This window comes from Danio rerio, chromosome 3 (genome assembly GCF_049306965.1).
Source record: "Danio rerio strain Tuebingen ecotype United States chromosome 3, GRCz12tu, whole genome shotgun sequence".
NCBI lineage: Eukaryota > Metazoa > Chordata > Actinopteri > Cypriniformes > Danionidae > Danio > Danio rerio.
In genome coordinates, this window is record NC_133178.1 from 31,512,419 (window position 1) to 31,531,940 (window position 19,522).

The following is a 19,522-nucleotide window of genomic DNA, read 5'->3' on the forward strand; positions in this document are numbered from 1 at the left end:
TAAACATGAAGATACTCAGATTTTTTATTTTATTTTTATTATTATTAGAAATGATAGTAACAGATAAGGTTAAATAATATAAACACATATAAAAAATAAATAAAAAGAGGAACAAAGGAGAGAAAAAGTACAATAACAAAATTGAAAGAGATACATACATAACACAAATACAGCAAGAGGAAAGAAGGACTTATGTATCCGTGATATTTCCAAAATAATAATGAGGATACTCAGATATAGCTGAGTGTGACGTCACCGTTGCCGCCTACAGGCTCAACTCGACACTGCATCATCACCGTCATCGTCAGTCTTCCCGCACAGTTGCGCAGTTTACCGAAGGCGACTGTACGTATAGCACCTCAGAAATTGTTATTCTGCATCATTTCTAAAAGGATTTTAAGCCCAAACATGGCGTCAAATGGTAAGATGTGGTCATGTAAACATTTCTGGTTTTATGATATTCATAAGGTTTAGCCGACACAGCATCTTCTGCGAAACACATCTATTTATATAACGTTAATCTTTGTCTTTCGCTTGCGCATACCGAGGACATGTGTTATGTAATGGATATGTTATACGGGCGAGGGCCTCATTTGGTGTATTCGTTATTTAATTTGTGAAAACACGAAAGGAAGAACATGTCGGCATCCGCCATTTTGTTTGCAGCTCTTTGGGTTTAGCTCGTTTGTTCTACTGACCTATATTTGAGCACGAGACCACGAAATTTGACTTATTTTAATGCAGTTTCAGCAAACTTGACGTACAATGTTTTAGAGGGATAATGTTACATTATCTAAATACCCTGAATCCTGTAAAGTTCATATTAGCGACGCAACTAAAATGCAAAGATCCCAGCTCATTTATTATTTATTTAAGTTAGTTACTTTAAAGGAGCGGTAACGTTACGTCCAAAATTGATATTTTGTCGTCCTGTACATGCATTCATGTCTTCAAACCCAAATGTTCTGTGAAAAAGAGTATTCTGAAGAGTCCTGGTGAACCAGTGTCCAAACAGTATTGCTCACCATTGACATTCATTTATGGTATGGACGGAGCAGTAACGTTTTCCTAAATTTCTTCTTTGTATTCCTCTAAAGAAAGCAGTATTCAAACACATAACTTAATTCAATTTAAAACTATACTTAAATTTTACATGAGTTAAACAAAGTTACATTGAACGTTTCCAGAGGTCCAAATAAATGCAGCAGAAGGTACAACCATTCACTTATTATGGACATGCAGTAACGTTAACTACTGTATTTGTGCTCTCAAATATATATAAAGGGGAGATTGTAATATGTCCAAAGGTCTCTTTACTGGCAAATTATGATTTATAACAAATAATAAGATAATTCTTTTTAACAACTTGGGAACCTATTGACCACCTGGAAATATGATGATTTATATCAAACCGTTTTATTGTAATTTATTTATTTATTTATTTATTCTCACAAGATTCATCAATTGCTTTATTTATAAATGTTTCTGTTTGTCTCATAATTCTCTATGATCTTTCTTTTTCTGATATTAGTATAATTAACTTAGATGTTAAATTCACTGTTCTGTCTTATATGTCTGGGACCAGATAATACTATGGTGTTTGTTTTACATTTAAGTTGTAATATATGATGCCTCTATTCTACATTTTGACTTCATTTAAATGAGCTAAATGCACACAGACTTTTAATTTCAGCCAGCCTCCGTGTTTCTGGTAAATTTCTTTTTGAAAGTGGCTTGTTTAAGTTCTAATTTTTAACAAATCAGAGATTTTCACTGCCTGACAGATCCAACATATAAAGTTGGTCTCAGACTGCACAAGAAGCACTGCATTAATTTTCATTTTCCCTCGCCATGTCTTTAAAATATGTTAATTTTACCCCAGTATTTTAGTGAAGTTTCTGCTCTAGCATGCTGATCCTGATGAAGCTAGCAGTTATGCGGTCTTTTATCTTGTTTTATGCTTGATCAACTAAATGAATGCTTCGGTCTATTTCGCTGTATATATTTTTAATGACATTACAAAATCAATGCTGTGTAAGGAACCTTATGAAATTGAAAATAGTCACATTAACCTTTCACCAGATGTTTATCATTGGCCTGAAAAACACTAGCTGTGCATAGAGCCCATATATGCTTTATTAGAAACCTTAATTTATTAAACAAGAGTCTATGGTCAAACCCCAAGCCATTGGTAGGTTACAAATTTATCTATTTTCAGTCTGTTAAATTATTATTAAATAAAGCCCATTTAGAGTCTCCATGTTGTGCCTGGACCTCAGGTGTTATACCATCACCGGAAGTTTATCATTAGCTGAAAAACACTAGCTGTGTTGAATATGAGAGAAAGTAGTAATATAAAATGACATATTTTGTCTTTTCTCTTTAGATTATGGCCAAACCTCAAGCCATGGGTAAGTTCTAAATTTCTAAATATCTATCCATTTATCCCTCCGTCCACCCATCAACCCATTCTAGAGTGTCATCACAATGATGAATGAATTGTAATTTGCCCAGCTATGGGGGTTATGGAGGACAGTCCGGTCAGAGCTACAGCCAACCTTCTGCCCAGAACTACAGTCAGCAGAGCTATGGAGGATACAACCAAAGCTCAGAGAGCAGCTCCGCTCCTTATAATCAGGGAGGATACAGCTCCAACTATGGACAGTCCCAGTCAGGTATTAGTCATGAATATCTGCAATAGCTCAGAAAAACTGAACAGGTTCATTCAGTAATCTTACCTCATCCATTTTTAGGAGGATATGGATCTCAAGCCCCTTCTCAAGGCTACAGTCAGTCCAGTCAGTCGTATAGCTCTGGTGGCTACAGTAACACCAGTCAGCCTCCACCAGCTCAAAGCGGAGGCTACAGCCAGCAGTCCTCTTATTCTGGCTATAACCAGTCTTCTCCTGCATCTGCCCCTGGGTGAGAATTCAGCTTTAGGTGTCAGTCTGTGTCCAGTCTTATTATGTGAATGGTCAGTACATTTACAGGAGCAAAAGTGTTTGTATACGGTTGATATAATGGATTTAACAATACTCTGAATAAATTTGTTTTCCATATAAACAGATTTCAGTCATACTCTAGCTGAACACAAATTTAATTAAGACTAAATGTTGAGTATTCTTACTGTAGACACATTATCAAAGGGCATTAAAGACCTGTACACACCTTAATTGCTATTCGGTAGGACTCTTCTACAGGATACTAGCGCAACGGTGGTCAACAGGTAAATGACAAACAAAAGAGCAAGACTTTGAATTTGTCATCGTTCATATCGTTGCACATTTAGGATGACAAATAATTATCTTCACAGCTTTCCAGTGTTAAAAATGAAACACCCAAAGCTCTATTTTACCCTAGCGAAGACTAAATGTATATGTGATATTCTGTGGGGAATTTTCAAGATGCATTTAAATGGGATTAATGACATCAGCCTATATATTAACCATGCAAAATGGGAACACAGAGAATAAACTGAGAGCAGTGTAATGTAAATAGTTTGATTACCAATGCCATGTACACATAATCCATATTGATCCTTTTTCATTTTTGAATCCATGATGACCATTTTATAGTGCAATTGAATGCTTGATTGCGATTGACAATTTTTTCTTTTTCAATTCTTTCACATTTCACTTTTTAATGTCGTATTCAAAGCAGTCGACCAATCAGAAGATCTCAGATATTGCAAGTTTCTATTTACAAGCACTCAGTGGCTATGTCCGGATTCCCTTATGTTTTTTACACTTTTTTTTCTAAATTTTCTAAAGAATTTTATCTTGCATTTTCAGAAGCAAAGACTCATTCAGTGTGAATGAGCCCTAAGGTGTGCTGTTATTTTCAGAAAACCCCCCAGCTAATGTAGGCTCAGGCATTTCCCGACTTTACAGTTTTATCTCACTGTGCTGAATGATTTGGGTTATCTCACAGCTACAGTTGAGCAATCATAAAATATAAAAATAAAACGTTTGTGATGAGATATGTAAAAAAAAAAAATAGTCCTGTTGACAGCAATATTTTTAGGCAGGTGTCTTGGAATACAACATGGTGTGGTAACCATACTTTTAAGTTATTATAAGAATAATGGATTCTGGCCTGTTAAATTATTAGGAAATAAAGCCCACTTAAAGGTTCCATGTCTTGCCTACACCTCAAGTGTTATATAACCACCTCAGGTGTTATTTTCAAATAATTCTGCGTCCTGTTGTTAGTTATGCCTTGAATGTGTGGTAATATTGACAGGAATATGTTGTGTTGTGTCTAGTGGCTATAGCAGCAGCTCTCAGTCGTCTGGCTACGGTCAGCAGCAGCAGCAGAGTGGAGGTGGGTATGGAGGCAGTGGTGGTCAGTCTGGAGGATATGGAAGCAGTGGAGGCCAGAGCAGTGGATTCGGAGGTAGCGGAGGCCAACACCAGTCCTCTCAGTCTGGAGGAGGGTCTTACAGCCCATCTCCAAACTACAGCTCCCCTCCACCACAAAGCTATGGGCAACAAAGTCAGTACGGACAGGGAGGTGGGTTTTGCTCATCATATTGAGGTTTTATTTGTTGGGTTGTGTTTGTAGATCTAAATCCAGATAAGCAGATAGCATTGTTTATTATGTGGGTCAAAGACAAAACGGGGTAACTATGTAAAGAGTAACACAGACTTACTAAATAGAGTTTTCCTTCATAATTTATAATTTGTATTCTATTTTTTTCTAAGCAGAAAAAATACTTTGCATAAATTTTGTTTTAACCAAGATTTACAGAAGATGTGCACTAAATTTTAATTCAGTGTAACATGAGTTCATTTACCTAAAATCATTTGTTGACATATTATAAGAGATTAAATAAGGATCACAATGTATAAATTAAAAAAAAACTCTAATATCAGCTTCACCATCTTTCCTAAAAATTGTATACAATGCAAGACATTGTAAAAAGGTTAGGATTTTTATTATGATGTGTTGTATTTCTGTTCTAGGTTACAACCAAGATAGCCCACCAATGAGTGGTGGGGGAGGTGGTGGGGGCTATGGTGGTCAGGATGGCGGATACAGCCAGGATGGTAGAGGTGGACGTGGCCGTGGAGGTGGCTTTGGAGGTCGAGGAGCGGGTGGGTTTGACAGGGGTGGTCGTGGAGGACCCCGTGGCAGAGGAGGAATGGGGTAAGGAAATACTCATATCACAAATTGTTTCCATCTCCTTCACCACTTAAAGTCCACCTCAATGCATCGGTGTGTGTTAAAGTTGAAAAGCATTAACATCAGGTAGAAGGGTAAAACATAGCTGAAAGTCTCCCGTTAAATGAACTGGCTGGGCTGAAAGTAAATGATGACTTAGACCTCGATTAACTACAGATAAATGATTTGTGGTGTAAAGTTACGGTCTACTTAAGGTATTAACGTGGTATCAAAATCAACAGAGACATTTTGTCAGTCAGGTACCAAAATGGCGTGGTGTATGATTTATTGGTGATTCATATATTCATGTGTCTGTCTAAAAAGATGCATTATCTTCAGCTGGTGCCAGTGTGCTGAATATTCCACAAAAAAGTGGAACTAGTCAAAGGTCTACTTAAAATTGCATCTGATTAGCTTTTGCTCAATGAGTGAGCAGGTATTTACTTTAAATATGAATCTGTTCACTTTGTTTAATATAAACAAAACAAGAGGAAAATCTCCCAAAAGAATTGTGGGTTTGAGTGCATCACATCACATGTTTGCCTTCACACACATTTACTAGTGTTATAATTCAAAATATCTTAAATTGTGTTGAGATTCCGTTGACGTATAGTGTTATGTGTTTTGTCATGTCTTCCCATTTTATTAGTAATGCTTCTGGTTCTTTTAATTTTTCAATAGTCATAAGTTGGGGTGCACCGATACTGGTATTCGGGTTGGATACCAAGTTAAAAACTGGTAATATGCAGTGTAATGGTTACACTGTCCTGGGATTTTCTGTAATTTCACTAGCAATGTCGTGACTTTTTGAAGCAAATTGATTCAGTTGGATGTTGTGAGAGAAAAACCTTTTTCTAATGCTACTTGTGTATGAGTGAGAGACTGCTGAAATGCTTGCTCTTTTCTGCTTCTGCTGCATCTTTCCCACATGCCCTTATGATCAGCTCTGCCATATAATTGATGATATTATTAGGAGTTATAAAACTTCAGGAGGATGTTACACATACAACCTTTAAATCTACATTTCTAATGTGCTTCAAAAGAACTGAATCACTTCATTTTACAGTGTTTTTATTTCACTTTACATGTACTTACTATTGGAGTAAAGGAGCAAAAACACAAACCATTATGCTCACCCTAACTCTTTAGGAAGTACATGTTGCAAATTAATATTACTCAGCACTTGCATGTACAATAATTACACTGTAACACAGATGACGTGAAATAAGCGTAACCAAAAATTCCAGGGAATCACAGATGTCGACTAAAAAAATTTATAAAGTATCGGTGCATCCATAGTTTGACATGCATACAATTTTACAAAGCCCCCCAAATAATGCACTCTTAATAAATTGGCAAGTAAATGTTAAAATGCTACGCAGTTATTTGAAGCAGCAGATGATAAATCCCATCTAGCTGTGATCTCATTTGTCCTCTAAACCTCCATCCTCTCCTACAGGATTATTGTGTGTTGCAATGCTTTAATGAATCTTTAAATCTCCTCCTAGGCTGGTTTCTACATGATTCAGCGAATTTAGCCTTTTCCTTTTGAAGAAGATAAAACAGAAAGTTCTAGAAAACTGGGAATTGGGAAAGTGAGGGTTAGTCAAGAATAAATGAGCAATGCGTGACTAAAAGAAGGGTCAGGATAAAAACAAAAGGTAACGTTTGAAGATCCTTTGAAATCTTAAAAGGATCCTAAAACCATATGGAACAGCTGGAGAGTAATACAAATGGGGGCAATTGATCACTTAGTTATGCCTGTTCTAGTTTAAACGCAACTGAATGCAGTGTTTGCAGTTTCTGTCCAAAGTAGTAGAGCATGGGTGCTGTTCACTACATTAGGTGAAGGTCTTGGGGAATATAGGTACTTCAGTCAGAAAATAATTGATTCGGTCAAGGAGAACGAGTTCACTGCAAAACTGCATGGTAAATGATATTTGGTAATTCCTTCTAATGCAGTAGGGCAAATGGTTATGATAGAAGGCCTGCGTGACTGGAATATATAAAGAAGGATCCAGAAGCTCTTATGGGTGATGAAGACAGATGTATCTAGCGAGAGGGGTAATTCAGCGGGTAAAAGGGCAACAGGGGTCTTGTAGAATGGATGGTGGAGATGGGTGGGGCCTTCCCAGCCTCAAGAGTGAAATGGGGCACCACCCTCGTCAACCTTCAATTCGTCTTGCTTCTCTCTCCTTCTCCGTCAGAATGGGCGATCGTGGAGGATTCAATAAGTTTGGTGGTAAGTGACAAACTCTTTAAACAAGGAACTTCAGGGGTTTAAAGAGAGCCTGGTCTAGGAGGGAGGAGTGGGTGTCTGGTTGTGTCACAGAGACAATTGTTAAAAGAATATGGTAAAATGAGTGGAGTAACCACTTTGGGTAGTGATAAAGATGAGTGGTAAACAGCTGGGCTGTAAATCAAGTTTTAAGCAGTTGCGGAAAAAACACAAAGCCAATACCTAAAGACCTAAAAGGGTTATTTGAGCTAAAAATTTAAATTATGTCATTTACTCATGTTTTTCCAAACTTAATTTTCTTCTGTGGAAAAAAAGTACAATTTTCATTTTTGGTGAGTTATCCAAGCAAGGAAAGCTCCGATATGTACTTTTTTCTTATATCACGCGCACATTTTTGAAAAGGAGGTCATTTTCAGTGTTTAAAAAGTGATTTTTCACAGTAAATGACTGGAAATGGATTTCTGGATTCTGGAATTTTAATTTAAGAAGAATCTAACAAGCAGACATGAAACCAAATGTTTGTTGATGCATGTTAGCTTTTGGCAGGTATGCATAATAGTTCAATGGATGAATCAAAGTTTTTTTTTTTTTGTATTTTTATTTATCAGTAAATGTTCCCTGGAAATCAAAACCATGACCATCACACCATGCTGTAGCTCTTCAAAAAAATCTTAATTTTCAATACAGTATTGTTTAACTGGGATTGGACATACCTTTATCAGATGTACAATTCTTGAAATGCCTTTAAAAGTGTGAGAGAATGTTCAAAATGAAAATATTCATCAAAATGATATTAAGAATGCCTATCAATTATAGATTTTTCAATATCCACAATATCGTTGGAGTTAATGATGAAGATTCGTTTTTTTATTTTATTTTTTTTTCTTATTTTTAAAGAAGGTTAAGTTGGCAAACAGCTGGATTCTGGGAGTTGTTCAGTCGATCGCTGTCAGGTGGTTTTAGACTTGGAACAAAGGTCTTTAAGGAAAAATTCTACCCTCTAATACCAGGGAAAAACCTTACAGGAATGAAGGACTGGAAATGAAGGGAATTGGTATTAAACTGCATATTCACAATATACTGCACATTGTCAAAGATGAATAATGTTCATAATTGCTTGAATATCAAAATCATGAGCCGTAAACCAACATACTTATGTTTGCCACAGGATTTCTAAGTGGTAACTAATGGCATCTCAACAAATACCAATATGGTAACACTTGCTTATCCGGATAGCTCAAATACAGGCTAATGCAACCGAATCCATGGGTTTTGTATTGAACTAATATTTTATGATGGATTGTAAGGTAACTTGTAGGTGAAGCTCGCTACATTTCAGGGTTGAGAAAGTTCTATGTATCTAATAAGGAGAATCGTGGTCATATTTCCTAAAACTGAAAGCAACCTGTTTGGATTTCAATGTTTTTCTTATTGACTCGGTTGACTTCGACTGGTAAAATTGTTCAATGGTGGTTTACTGTGGATCATCACAGCCTCTCAGTGGTGCTGGTAATTCTACTATTTTGTGAAAAATGGTTGTGTGACGTAAAAACCATTTTCTCGTAATCACAGCCCAAAAACAATGAAATGACAAGAGTGTCTGTTGTTTTTTCTGTTTCGAAATTAGCTTTTGTGGAATACAGGATAAGAGGCTAATTGCACTATGAACGCACTGTCATTGTCATGTTTCAGTAGTGTTCAGTGCTGATTTCATTCATTCATTAAAAAAATAGTGAATGGTAAATGAATGGGTGCAAAGTGGTATTCAGTTAGAGGTTGTCTTTGTTTGCCTTTCACCAGATACCTACAACTAAAACCAGCCTACCTAACACACCAATAACAACAACAAAAGACCCAAAAGCAGAACGTTGAAGTATGATTGAACGGGTTTTGCAGGAATTTGTTTGGATGACTATTGCAAGGTTTTCCGCTTTCCAGAAAATTCAAGATGTGTGATGTAAAAGCCAGTACATGGAGTTGTCTGATATAAATTCAGGTTTTCTCATGAGGATGAATCATGCTGCAGTTGCTGGTATGGGAGGACAGATTCTTCCACTTAAGTCCTTGGACATATTTAAAACCTTTAAAGACCAATTCCATCGAGTGTTGGTTAGAAACAATGCGTATGGTGCTTTTGGTATAACTCTCATACATCCGGTGAGGTTTTCGAAACGTGGAGCATAAATTTTATATAATTGATAGTACAGATGTGCATTATGAGAAGAAGGAAAGTCAAAGGATGAAAAATGTAGAAATGTTTGCACACTGGGTTGCTCTGTACATGCATAATATTAATAAGTGTTCCTTTCACTTAAAGGGCCCAGGGATCATGGAGCTGGTGGGCCCAATAGTAAGTCAAATACAGCAATTATTATGATTGTCTTGATTATTAGGCGTTTTTTTTTTTTTTAAACTTAATAATAACTTTCTGGTTTTTGTTACAGTGCAGGAGCAGGATAACTCTGACAACAACACCATCTTTGTACAAGGTCTTGGAGACGACTATACTGTGGACTCGGTCGCAGACTACTTTAAACAGATCGGCATCATCAAGGTACAGTGGCAAGGCAAAAAAAAAACAGTGATGTGGATGACTGATGGCTTCAAAAAGTTCTGCGCTAAATGTCTAGTTGTTTTCTCACACAGGTGAATAAAAAGACAGGATTGCCCATGATTAATCTGTATACAGACAGAGAGACGGGGAAGCTTAAAGGGGAGGCTACTGTTTCCTTTGATGACCCTCCTTCAGCAAAAGCAGCCATTGATTGGTTTGATGGTACGTTGAAGAGGATGACAAGACGTCATTTTTTTTTAAACAAGACTGTAGTCTGTTTATTTGCTTTTATTGGAATTTGATGAGTCTCATACATTTTGCTTTTTTAGGTAAAGATTTTAATGGAAATCCAATCAAGGTGTCCTTCGCCACCCGCAGAGCTGAGTTTGGTCGTGGTGGCAGCAGCGGTGGCATGAGAGGTGGCCGTGGTCGAGGAGGTTGGTGTAAATTTTTAAGGATACAGTGGTCCCTTTTTATTTTGCAGGAGTTACGTTTTAAAAATAGCCCTCAATAAGCAAAATTTGCGAAGTAGTCTGCTTTATTTTTTACAATTATTGTAGATGCTGTAAAACCCCTCACAACACACTTCTCAGACAGGGATTATTATTTTCACACTTTTCTCTCGTTAAACACTCTCAAAGTTTAAACCTTCATAGAAAATTAAGTCCAGTATTATAGAATAAAGCCAACGATCAAAAATATTTGATCTTCATTTATTTATTCCGTACAATGTCTTAACAGCTGCATAACTTCTACCTTCCTTTAGCATGTCCAGAAGTTAGCGCTGCAGTTGTTTTAAAGCTAAATCTAAAGATATAGAACACAAATTTTTTGACTATCTTTGGAAGCAAAATATCAAGCATTTAAAACTGCTGTTGGCATGCGTGTACATGTGGTAATTCACACTTGTTCAAATGAACTGCATTCACTGAGTTACTGTATCAGAGTTGATTTTATTTAAACCGTCTCTACTTTGGTTTGATATGGTTTCTCTCTTCTTTTGGCAGGGCCAATGGGGCGTGGAGGATTTGGGGGTGGCAGAGGTGGTGGTGGTGGTGGTGGTTTCCAAGGCAACAATGGTGGTGGTGGTGGTAGTGGCAACGGCGGCGGTCAGCAAAGAGCAGGAGACTGGAAGTGTTCAAACCCGTAAGTGCTGGCACATGTGAAGGTGCAGTTTACCAAATATGAATTTCATAAAGAACAGCCGCAAATTAAGTAGAGCCCATTTTGAAAATGAATATTTTCCTCCATTTCTCAGTGAATATAGACAATGTATTTTTGTGCATTTAAACAAAACAAATTTATTAAACAGATATATTTATTTAAATAACATTTTATTCCCCAAACCTATTTAGAAATAGAAAGATAATACAATTAAATTAAATTAAAACAGCCGTTACAGCTGTTTGTTGGTGTGTTACTATAGTCACGACCCACTGCTGTTTATTCTGCAATATTGGGTTTAACTTTGTTCCTTTATCAACTGTTTACAGCAATGCAAAACTAGCATTCTTCAGGATTATCAGTTTAAATATTCCAGAGCAAGATGCAACAGAAACTCAATACTGGTTGTCATGCATGCTTTTTTCTCTCAGCTCACGAATGCTGGAGGTTTTTTATTATACATGTACCTGCGCCACAACATACAGGTTGAATGCATCTAATATAACATCAGAATACCCATGTTTAACAATCTGCCAAGTCTGAGTTAAAAGTAAACAATTATTGGGAAAAAATGAAAGACATCAGCCTAGATTATAGCATTTATATAAATTATAAAAAAATTTCTCTTGCTGTAAAAGAATTTCACATGTCATTTATCAAAAAAATGTGTCTTATTACAAAGATCAAGCTGATTCATACTTTCAGTTTTTTGATCACATGGCCTAGAGAATATTTATTTTAAATACAGTAAACCGTTGATATACAGCTCTGTATTTAAATTGAATTCTTAGATTTTACAACAGGCAATTTTTTTTTTTTTACAATGAAAACCAAATCAAACTGAAACTGTGACCACAAAACTATGTCACAAACCGAACCAGTGATTTTGTAAACAGTTCCGCTCTGTATGTGTGTTATATTTAGCAACTCTCAGCTCCTTGCTATATTTGTTTCCAGCTTCTATGCAACAAATTCAAACATTAAAAATACAAGTTTTAGTGTAACTGCTTTGGAATAATGCAAATTTGTGAAATACTGACTTTGATCTTCTCTCATGTCTGTGCAGTTCATGTGGAAATTTGAACTTCTCATGGCGAAACGAGTGCAATCAGTGCAAAGAACCCAAACCGGAAGGAAGTGGAGGAGGAATGTCCCCGATGGGAGGTAAAGAGGAGCAAGATGTTGTAGTTGCAGCTGACTCTTGAGCTCAGACAGTGAATCAGTGGATGCATGTGTTTGTGTAGGTGGTTTTGGTGGAGAGCGGGGCAGAGGTGGCTTCGATCGAGGTGGTTTCCGTGGTCGTGGTGGTGATCGAGGAGGTTTCAGAGGAGGAAGAGGAGGAGATCGTGGAGGATTTGGACCTGGAAAGATGGACTCGAGGTGAATGTTTTAGTGCACATATTAATATTTTAATTGTAAAAAAAATATATATTTTTAAATATATACCATTAATGTTGTGTGTTTTTCAGGGGTGACCACAGACATGACCGCAGAGACCGCCCTTACTAACATCTCTTTTGTCTAAATCCAACTTTTAATTCTACGTGGGACCAGTAATCAATCCACTTTGACAAATTTTTCAAAAAAAATTTTTTTTTTTAGTTTTGTGTTGTATGTTGTTAAATTAAGTTTTTTCGGTTATGCTATTAATATTATTATTATTATTATTTTATGTTTTTTACGATTTTCTGTATAATCTCATATTGTTAATTATGAATATTTGTTTTTATTTTCTTTCCCTGAATTTGCTGGCGGTTAGGCCACCTTAGTACTATTTGTGCAATTTATTCAATGTACTTTCTTTGATCTTTTTTGAAAGATGTGAATTAAAATGAAAACCATTTGAAAGAAGTTGTGATGAGGCGTTACTTAATCTCAATTTTTTCTTTTACATTTAAATTTGTTTTTCTTTGTCTGTCATTAATTCATAGTACATCCCTGAATCAGAAAAAGTTGGCACAGTATGGAAAACGTAGATAAAAAATGAGTGATTTCCAAATTTACTTCTACCTGTATTTCTTTGTAGACAATATAAAAACAAAATATTTCACGTTTTGTGTGGTCAACCATTCCATTTGTAAATAAATATAGTTTCCTGTCATTCAGACCTGCAACACATTCCAAAAACGTTGGGACAGGAACTATTTATAGCTAGTTGTCAGGTTAATTGGTTAAATAATGATGTGATGTCAGCAGGTGATTGTAATTATGATTGGTACAAAAGAGGCATCCAAGAAAACTCTAGTCCTTAAGGAGCAAGTATAGGCAGAGAATCGCCAGTTTGCTGGCTCGAGGTCCTTAGCCGATCCTTCCCATCTCTGCTCCCCACATTTTCCTGTCTACAAAATCTCTACTGTCCTACACATCAAGAATCGTCATTTATCTATAAGTGTTATTACCACATGGGCTCAGGACCTCTTTGGCAAATCTTTGTTAATTACCACAATACGTAGTTACATCCACAAATGTCAATTAAAGCTGTACTGTGCCAAAATGAAGCCCTATGTTAACAGTGTCTAGAAGCAACTTCTCTGAGCTCGGAGGCATCACTTTGGAAACGTGTTCTGTGGTCAGATGAATCAGTATTTTATGTATTTTTCGCAAGAAATGGAGGCTGTGTGCTTCAGACCAAAGAAGAAAAGGATAATCTGCACTGTACCAAGCAACACTTCTAAAAGCCAGGGTCTGTCATGGTATTGGGTTGTGTCAGTGCCCTTGGCAAAGGTAGCTTGCACTTCTGTTGGCACCATTAATGCTAAAAAGTTTAGAGATTTTGGAGCACAATATGCTGCCTTATTTTCAGGAATGCCCATTCATATTTCAGCAAGACGATGCAAAATCACATTCAGCACACATTACAAAGTTCTGGCTGTGGAGGAAAATTATACAGGTCCTTGACTGGCCTGTCTGCTGTCCTGACCTCTTTCCAAAAGAGAATATGTAGCACATTTTGAAGCACAAGATGTGACCACAAAGACCACGTACTGTTGTTCACCTTAAGACTTTGCAGGATGGGACAAAATTACACTTTAAACACTTCACTTGATGTCTTCAGTCACAAAATGTATTTTAAGTGTTGTGAAAAGGATTGGCAACATTACAAAGTTGTAAATGCTTTACTGTTAAAACTTTTTTATTGGGTTTCAAGAACCAAAATTAGAAAGTGATTATTTTGCAAAAAAATAAAATAAAAATCACACGGAACACATTTATTTGTATTTTCCATACTGTCCTGATTTAGAGCTGTAGTAATAAACTACAGTATTCCTATTTAAAGCAATGATATTTTCATTGCTTCAAACAAAATGTTTTTACTGAAGTAAATTATTTTAAAACACACTTAATTTTAGGTAGTTGCCAAGGTAACATTCAAAGTTTAGTTTAACTTTAGTTTACAGATGTTCTAAAATAGCTCAATTTAAAACTTGTAGATCAAATGAATGACAACTGTATATAGACAAAAAATTGAAAGACAACTAAATTTCTAAAACTTTAAACTGGAATTAAAATGAAAGCTGAATTGTAAGGCTGCTTATCTTGCTTAACAGTGCATCATATGTGAGAAAAAACAGGCTATGAATTAACATCCAAAATAAAGTACCATTAATCAGTCCTATAATATTGATGGTGATGCAAGCAACAACCGATTTTGTGGTGAAAGATGCATAAGAAACCAATGAGAAACAACATGTTTGAAGGATTCTGACCTCTCCAATATCCAACTTGTACACATGGAGTCTTTCTGGATGATGCTTGACTGGCATGAAACAAAATCTGTTTCCTTCATGTATCCGGAGGAGTCAACAAATACTCAGGTAACACAAAAATATAGAACCTATCTACAATATTAACTACTTTGTCTCGCATAATAATAGTGCGAAATACACTTCAATAACAAGAAATACCAGGAATTAAAATGTTGTTCAGTAAATGTTTTAGATTGTAGCAGCACCACCTACTGTTCAATAAAATGTAATGTGTCAACTAGCGAATAGCTTAAGAATAGAATAAAACGTATAAAAAATAAACAAACATTTACTCAAAATGTACTTTGTCCACGAACATGTGTCCTTTTTATGTAATATTTTATCTCCCTATCTATGCTACTATAGCATATGTGTTTATAAATATGTGAAAATGTGTTTATAAATATGTGCTACATTTTAACGAATTATTAAATATATTTAGCTATTTTGCTTTCAAATTCTCCATTCTAGTGGCTATTATGATATTTTGTGTTTCTGCACATAACTCCGAGTCTGCATATAATTTACTGTCATCTCCTTCTACTAAGTTTGTTGTTACTACTATTTACTAATTAAATATCGCTAATAATTTATTGTGCATGTGTTAAACAACCGCGAGGTATTGCTATTTTAATATAAAAAAATACTCTTTAAGCATACGCATATATCACATTCATAGCGTTATGAGGTAAAATGAAACATAGCAGCAGATTCGCCATAAAGCAATCTCGCTTGCAATGGTCAAATAATTTTGATGTCAAAAGACAGAAGCCAAGGAGAGAATATAACTCAATGTTAACATATATTACAATTTAGCTTTAAAAATATAACAAAGCACAATCTTTTTGAACACTTTAAGAACATTTATAGTAAATGCACAAGGTTCTGCATTCTGTGGAAAGTGCGTGTGCCATTACAACGGCTGATATTTCTAGTGACTGATGGCGAGCAGGCGAGGCACTCAGGTTAGTTACGCGATGGCTGCTTACTGTATTATGTTATTCTTTTTAACACACTTCATTTTCTGGCGGAATATAGTCACTTATTCCGCATCGATATTGCACCGGAATACAAGCGACCCCGTTTTAGTGCAGATTTAAGGCGCCTGTGTCAAAACGGAGCTAGATTTTAAAGTCCGGATTGTCTGTTTTCCCCGTCCGACACAGGCCTAGCTGTAGCGAGCTAGCGGCAGGCGAAGCGGGCAAACCTCCTCCAGACCCGCGCTCCGTTCTGTGAGTCTCTCGCCTCACCGAGTAGGAATATTTGTTTTTAGTATCGGAAATTGGTGTATATTCGTTTGCTAGAAGTTATTGGCACTTGAGCTGTACTCTGCTGTCACATCATTTTGAAGTTGAACTTTAGCTAGCTCCGCGCAGTGTGAGCGGCTAGCAGCTCCAGTGTTTATTATGTTAGCTTGTTGTTGTTGCTAGTCGATATGTCAGATGCCGTATATTAGGCCATACCTTTAGTGTATTTCTGTTTATTACGTTGTAATAGACAACCGCAAGTCGTGCTGTTTAATTTCCACGCACTATGCTGTTAATAGGACATTTTAATGTGAATAAGGCATCTCTGTCAGGCTCAGATGTAGTGGGGTTAGATCACCCTGTCAGTTTGACAAAAAATATTAGTCAGTATCTTACCCCACCCTTCATAAAGAGTCTGTTTGTGTTTTGTAAATGTATATAAGGGGACAGCATTTTATGTGTAATTTGTTTGGTATTCCAAATGGAGTTTTTCAGGATTAAAATGTGTGCTGCTCTTCTGCATGTGCACACTGTCAGTGTGGTTGTCTGCTTGTATTAATGACCCATAAGTTCAAATACAAAGCTTTTCTCATTACGACTTCAATATGAGTCGCCGAGCATCTGCACAACACCTCATTCTCCTCTCTGTGTCTGCAGTGATAGCATGGATCCGGACAGTGGGGCGGACACTCAGCGAACTCTCAGTCTGCAATGGAAAAGCTATAAGCTAGTACAAGACCCTGCCCTCCGGCGGGTTACTCAGAAAATCTACAGATATGATGGGATTCACTTTAGTGTTCCGGTATGGACCTGCACCAAATCAACTCATGATTCAGCCTATAATGCTGTACATTATGTGAAGTCTACATTCTGCTTGATTTTAGGATTCAGGATTTCCGCCTGTGGGGGACTTGCGTGATCCGAGACCCCGCAGAATCTGGTCAAGACACACAGAGCTGTCGCTGCCAGTGCCCAAATTTAAGGTATTCCTTTCTTTGTTTCTTTTGCCATGTCTCTTAGGATCTATGTTTCTGTGGGATTTTTGTGTTAAAATGCTTTTTCTTTTTTCTCACAGTTGGACGAGTATTACGTAGGCCCTATTCCGCTTAAGGAAGTGACGTTCGCAAGACTGAATGATAACATAAAGGAGCCGTTCCTGGCAGAAATGTGCGCCAAGTTTGGTGAGGTTGAGGAAATGGAGATTTTGTTTCATCCTAAGACACGGAAGCACTTGGGCTTGGCCCGCGTCCTCTTCACCAACACTAGAGGGGCCAAAGACACAGTCAAACACCTGCACAACACTTCTGTCATGGGAAACATTGTCCATGTCCAGCTGGATATCAAAGGTGGGCTTGCCTTTTCAGAGGACTTTCTGTGGTTATTAAGGGTGCTTTCACAACTGTAGATTGATTCTTTTGTTCCGAAACAGGGATTAAAACTATTACAGGGTTGCACTTTGTTAATGGTGCGGTTCGCTTTCACATGGCAAAGTTTCTAAACGGACCAAAATAGCTAAAACAAGTAATGCGTGAGTAAACTCTCCTCCCTTGGGTCAGTTTCATGGTTTATTTTGCAGAGTCCCGCTCAGCTGTCATGTGTCATTATTTTAATTTATGGTAGGGAGCAATAAGACATTATAAGTGACAAGCTGCACTTTAATTTTGAGCGGTGACACCCACAGACATCGTCACCAAATATAAATCAGAGGGGTAAGTCAATTTTCCTAACGGATAAATCGCTCTTGGTAATGCTTTCACTTTCGTATTTGATATGAAACGCTCATTTACTGGTAGGAATGACATCCCGTCCTACTCATAATTCTCTCTTCATATAGCTGTATATATACCTATTACATGTTCATAATACGCTTTGATATGGCCTGATACTTTGGTGCGTTGGATCGTTTTGCTTTTCTCACTACAATCTGTACGCTGCAGAGTTTGTTTAAATCGAGCTGAGACCACCTCATTAAGGTGATCTCGGACCAATGGTTTTGTTGTGGATCCGAGCATGATTGCTGGTTTCACATATGCCAAACGAACCGCGCTAACTGGGGAAATATGCCATGTTCCTTAACTAAAGTCTAAGTGTAAAAGCACCCTCAATTTCTTTAGTGCTCCATGAATGCAATTCAAATAGATTGGAGCCAGTGTGTGAGTGTGCTTTTAATATTTTAACACTTATTTTGCTAGGATGCAAAAAATTGGTCAAGCATGACTGTATATGCACAGTGTTGCAACAGATTTCTGTTAATTCAGTTGTTTTGAACTTTCTGTTAATTATACAATTACGATATTTTTTCCGGATACTATAATTATGGAAAGTTCAAAATACTAATTTAATGAACAGAAATCTTTTCTGTCATGCAGAACTGTTTCTTGAGCACCAAGTCAGCATTTTAAAATGATTTCTTAGTGGTCTGCCTTCAAAGTTTGAGCGATCTTAAGATTAAAATGTCTATAATTTTATATCTTGTTATGTTGACCTGATCAGGTTTCAGTTGGTTTTTAACAAAATAGTAGAATATGTCAGAAGCTCTCTGGGCATGAGCATTATCATTGCTTAAAGTATTGTTGCTTAATATGAATTGTCATCTGCATCTCTATTAGCACAACAAATTAGGGCTGGGCGATATGGCGAAAAAGCAATCTCGATTATTATTTTTCTTACTGAACCATAACGAGATACTTTCAGGTTTAAAAGAGTAACTGAAGCCACAAAAGTTAGAGGGTCCATTAAATAGCATAACATATTTTTGGCCATAAAATGTTTGCTAGCTGAAAATTCAGTACATCTCTAATATCAAAACACTTTTAGATTCCCATTGTTGCACATTTCTGCTTTGTGATCGGCTCTTGGATCAATATGGAGTAAAAAAAAGTCCAGAGCTTATCGTTGTTGACATATTTTAACGGAATTCAATATCGTTTATCGGCCCAGCTTTACAGCAAATGGCAAATTGTTATGTGTTAAATTTCTCATTTTAATGTTTCTTGCAAATAACGAAGAAAATTATATAGTGGAGAAGCGGGTATTTCAAACATTGCATAATAAAGTTTTTATTGTTTGCATGCTTTTCCAGGCCAACAGAGGATGAAGTATTATGACTTGATAGTAAGCGGCTCATACACCCCTCAGACAGTGCCGACCGGAGGCAAAGCTCTCACAGAGAAATTTCAGCCCCCTGTTCCAACACAACCAGATACGGTGAGCACACATACAAACCATAACTGGGCCACACTGGAAAGAATGCTTTGGTTCCCGATAAGTCATGCCACTGTGTGAGGTTACCAGCCAGTTTATTGGCATGTTTGAAGGGCAACACTTGGATTTGAGCTGTCTTGTTGTTTATTCTACACACTTGCCTGTGTTATAATCGTAATCATGAATGAACCATGAAAGGCCTGAA

General features: G+C 36.8%; 2 protein-coding genes across 6 annotated transcripts in view; both read left to right on the forward strand.

Annotated features, from left to right (window-relative positions):
• The first annotated feature begins 327 nt into the window (after positions 1-327).
• On the forward strand, positions 328-12,971 carry fus (FUS RNA binding protein). Of its 2 annotated transcripts, NM_201083.2 has the most exon segments (15): positions 328-421; positions 2,387-2,411; positions 2,515-2,675; positions 2,754-2,922; positions 4,265-4,512; positions 4,965-5,148; positions 7,371-7,405; positions 9,720-9,752; positions 9,847-9,956; positions 10,049-10,178; positions 10,286-10,393; positions 10,964-11,102; positions 12,187-12,284; positions 12,365-12,500; positions 12,590-12,971. In NM_201083.2, coding segments are annotated over 15 exon segments (1,629 nt in total). In that variant the 5' UTR covers positions 328-408; the 3' UTR covers positions 12,630-12,971.
• Positions 12,972-15,802: 2,831 nt separating this feature from the next.
• setd1a (SET domain containing 1A, histone lysine methyltransferase) overlaps positions 15,803-19,522 on the forward strand; it is a 29,913-nt gene continuing 26,193 nt past the window's right edge. For 2 of the 4 annotated variants that reach the window (XM_021473973.3, XM_073944588.1), the window contains exons 1-5: positions 15,803-16,098; positions 16,771-16,915; positions 16,998-17,096; positions 17,189-17,459; positions 19,196-19,320. In XM_021473973.3, coding sequence (XP_021329648.2) covers positions 16,778-16,915; positions 16,998-17,096; positions 17,189-17,459; positions 19,196-19,320 — 633 coding nt within the window. In that variant the 5' untranslated portion in view covers positions 15,803-16,098; positions 16,771-16,777. The remainder of the gene's footprint in view (positions 16,099-16,770; positions 16,916-16,997; positions 17,097-17,188; positions 17,460-19,195; positions 19,321-19,522) is intronic. The other 2 variants (XM_021473972.3, XM_021473974.3) reach the window with 1 other exon arrangement.

Excerpts from the sequence above, each read along its gene's own strand:
- fus (XM_073937884.1), top strand. The coding sequence starts at position 5,016 with ATGGTGGTCAGGATGGCGGATACAGCCAGGATGGTAGAGGTGGACGTG. Across the intron at positions 5,149-9,719 it reads CGTGGCAGAGGAGGAATGGG|GGCCCAGGGATCATGGAGCT; the intron begins GTAAGGAAATAC and ends TTTCACTTAAAG. Across the intron at positions 11,103-12,186 it reads GACTGGAAGTGTTCAAACCC|TTCATGTGGAAATTTGAACT; the intron begins GTAAGTGCTGGC and ends ATGTCTGTGCAG.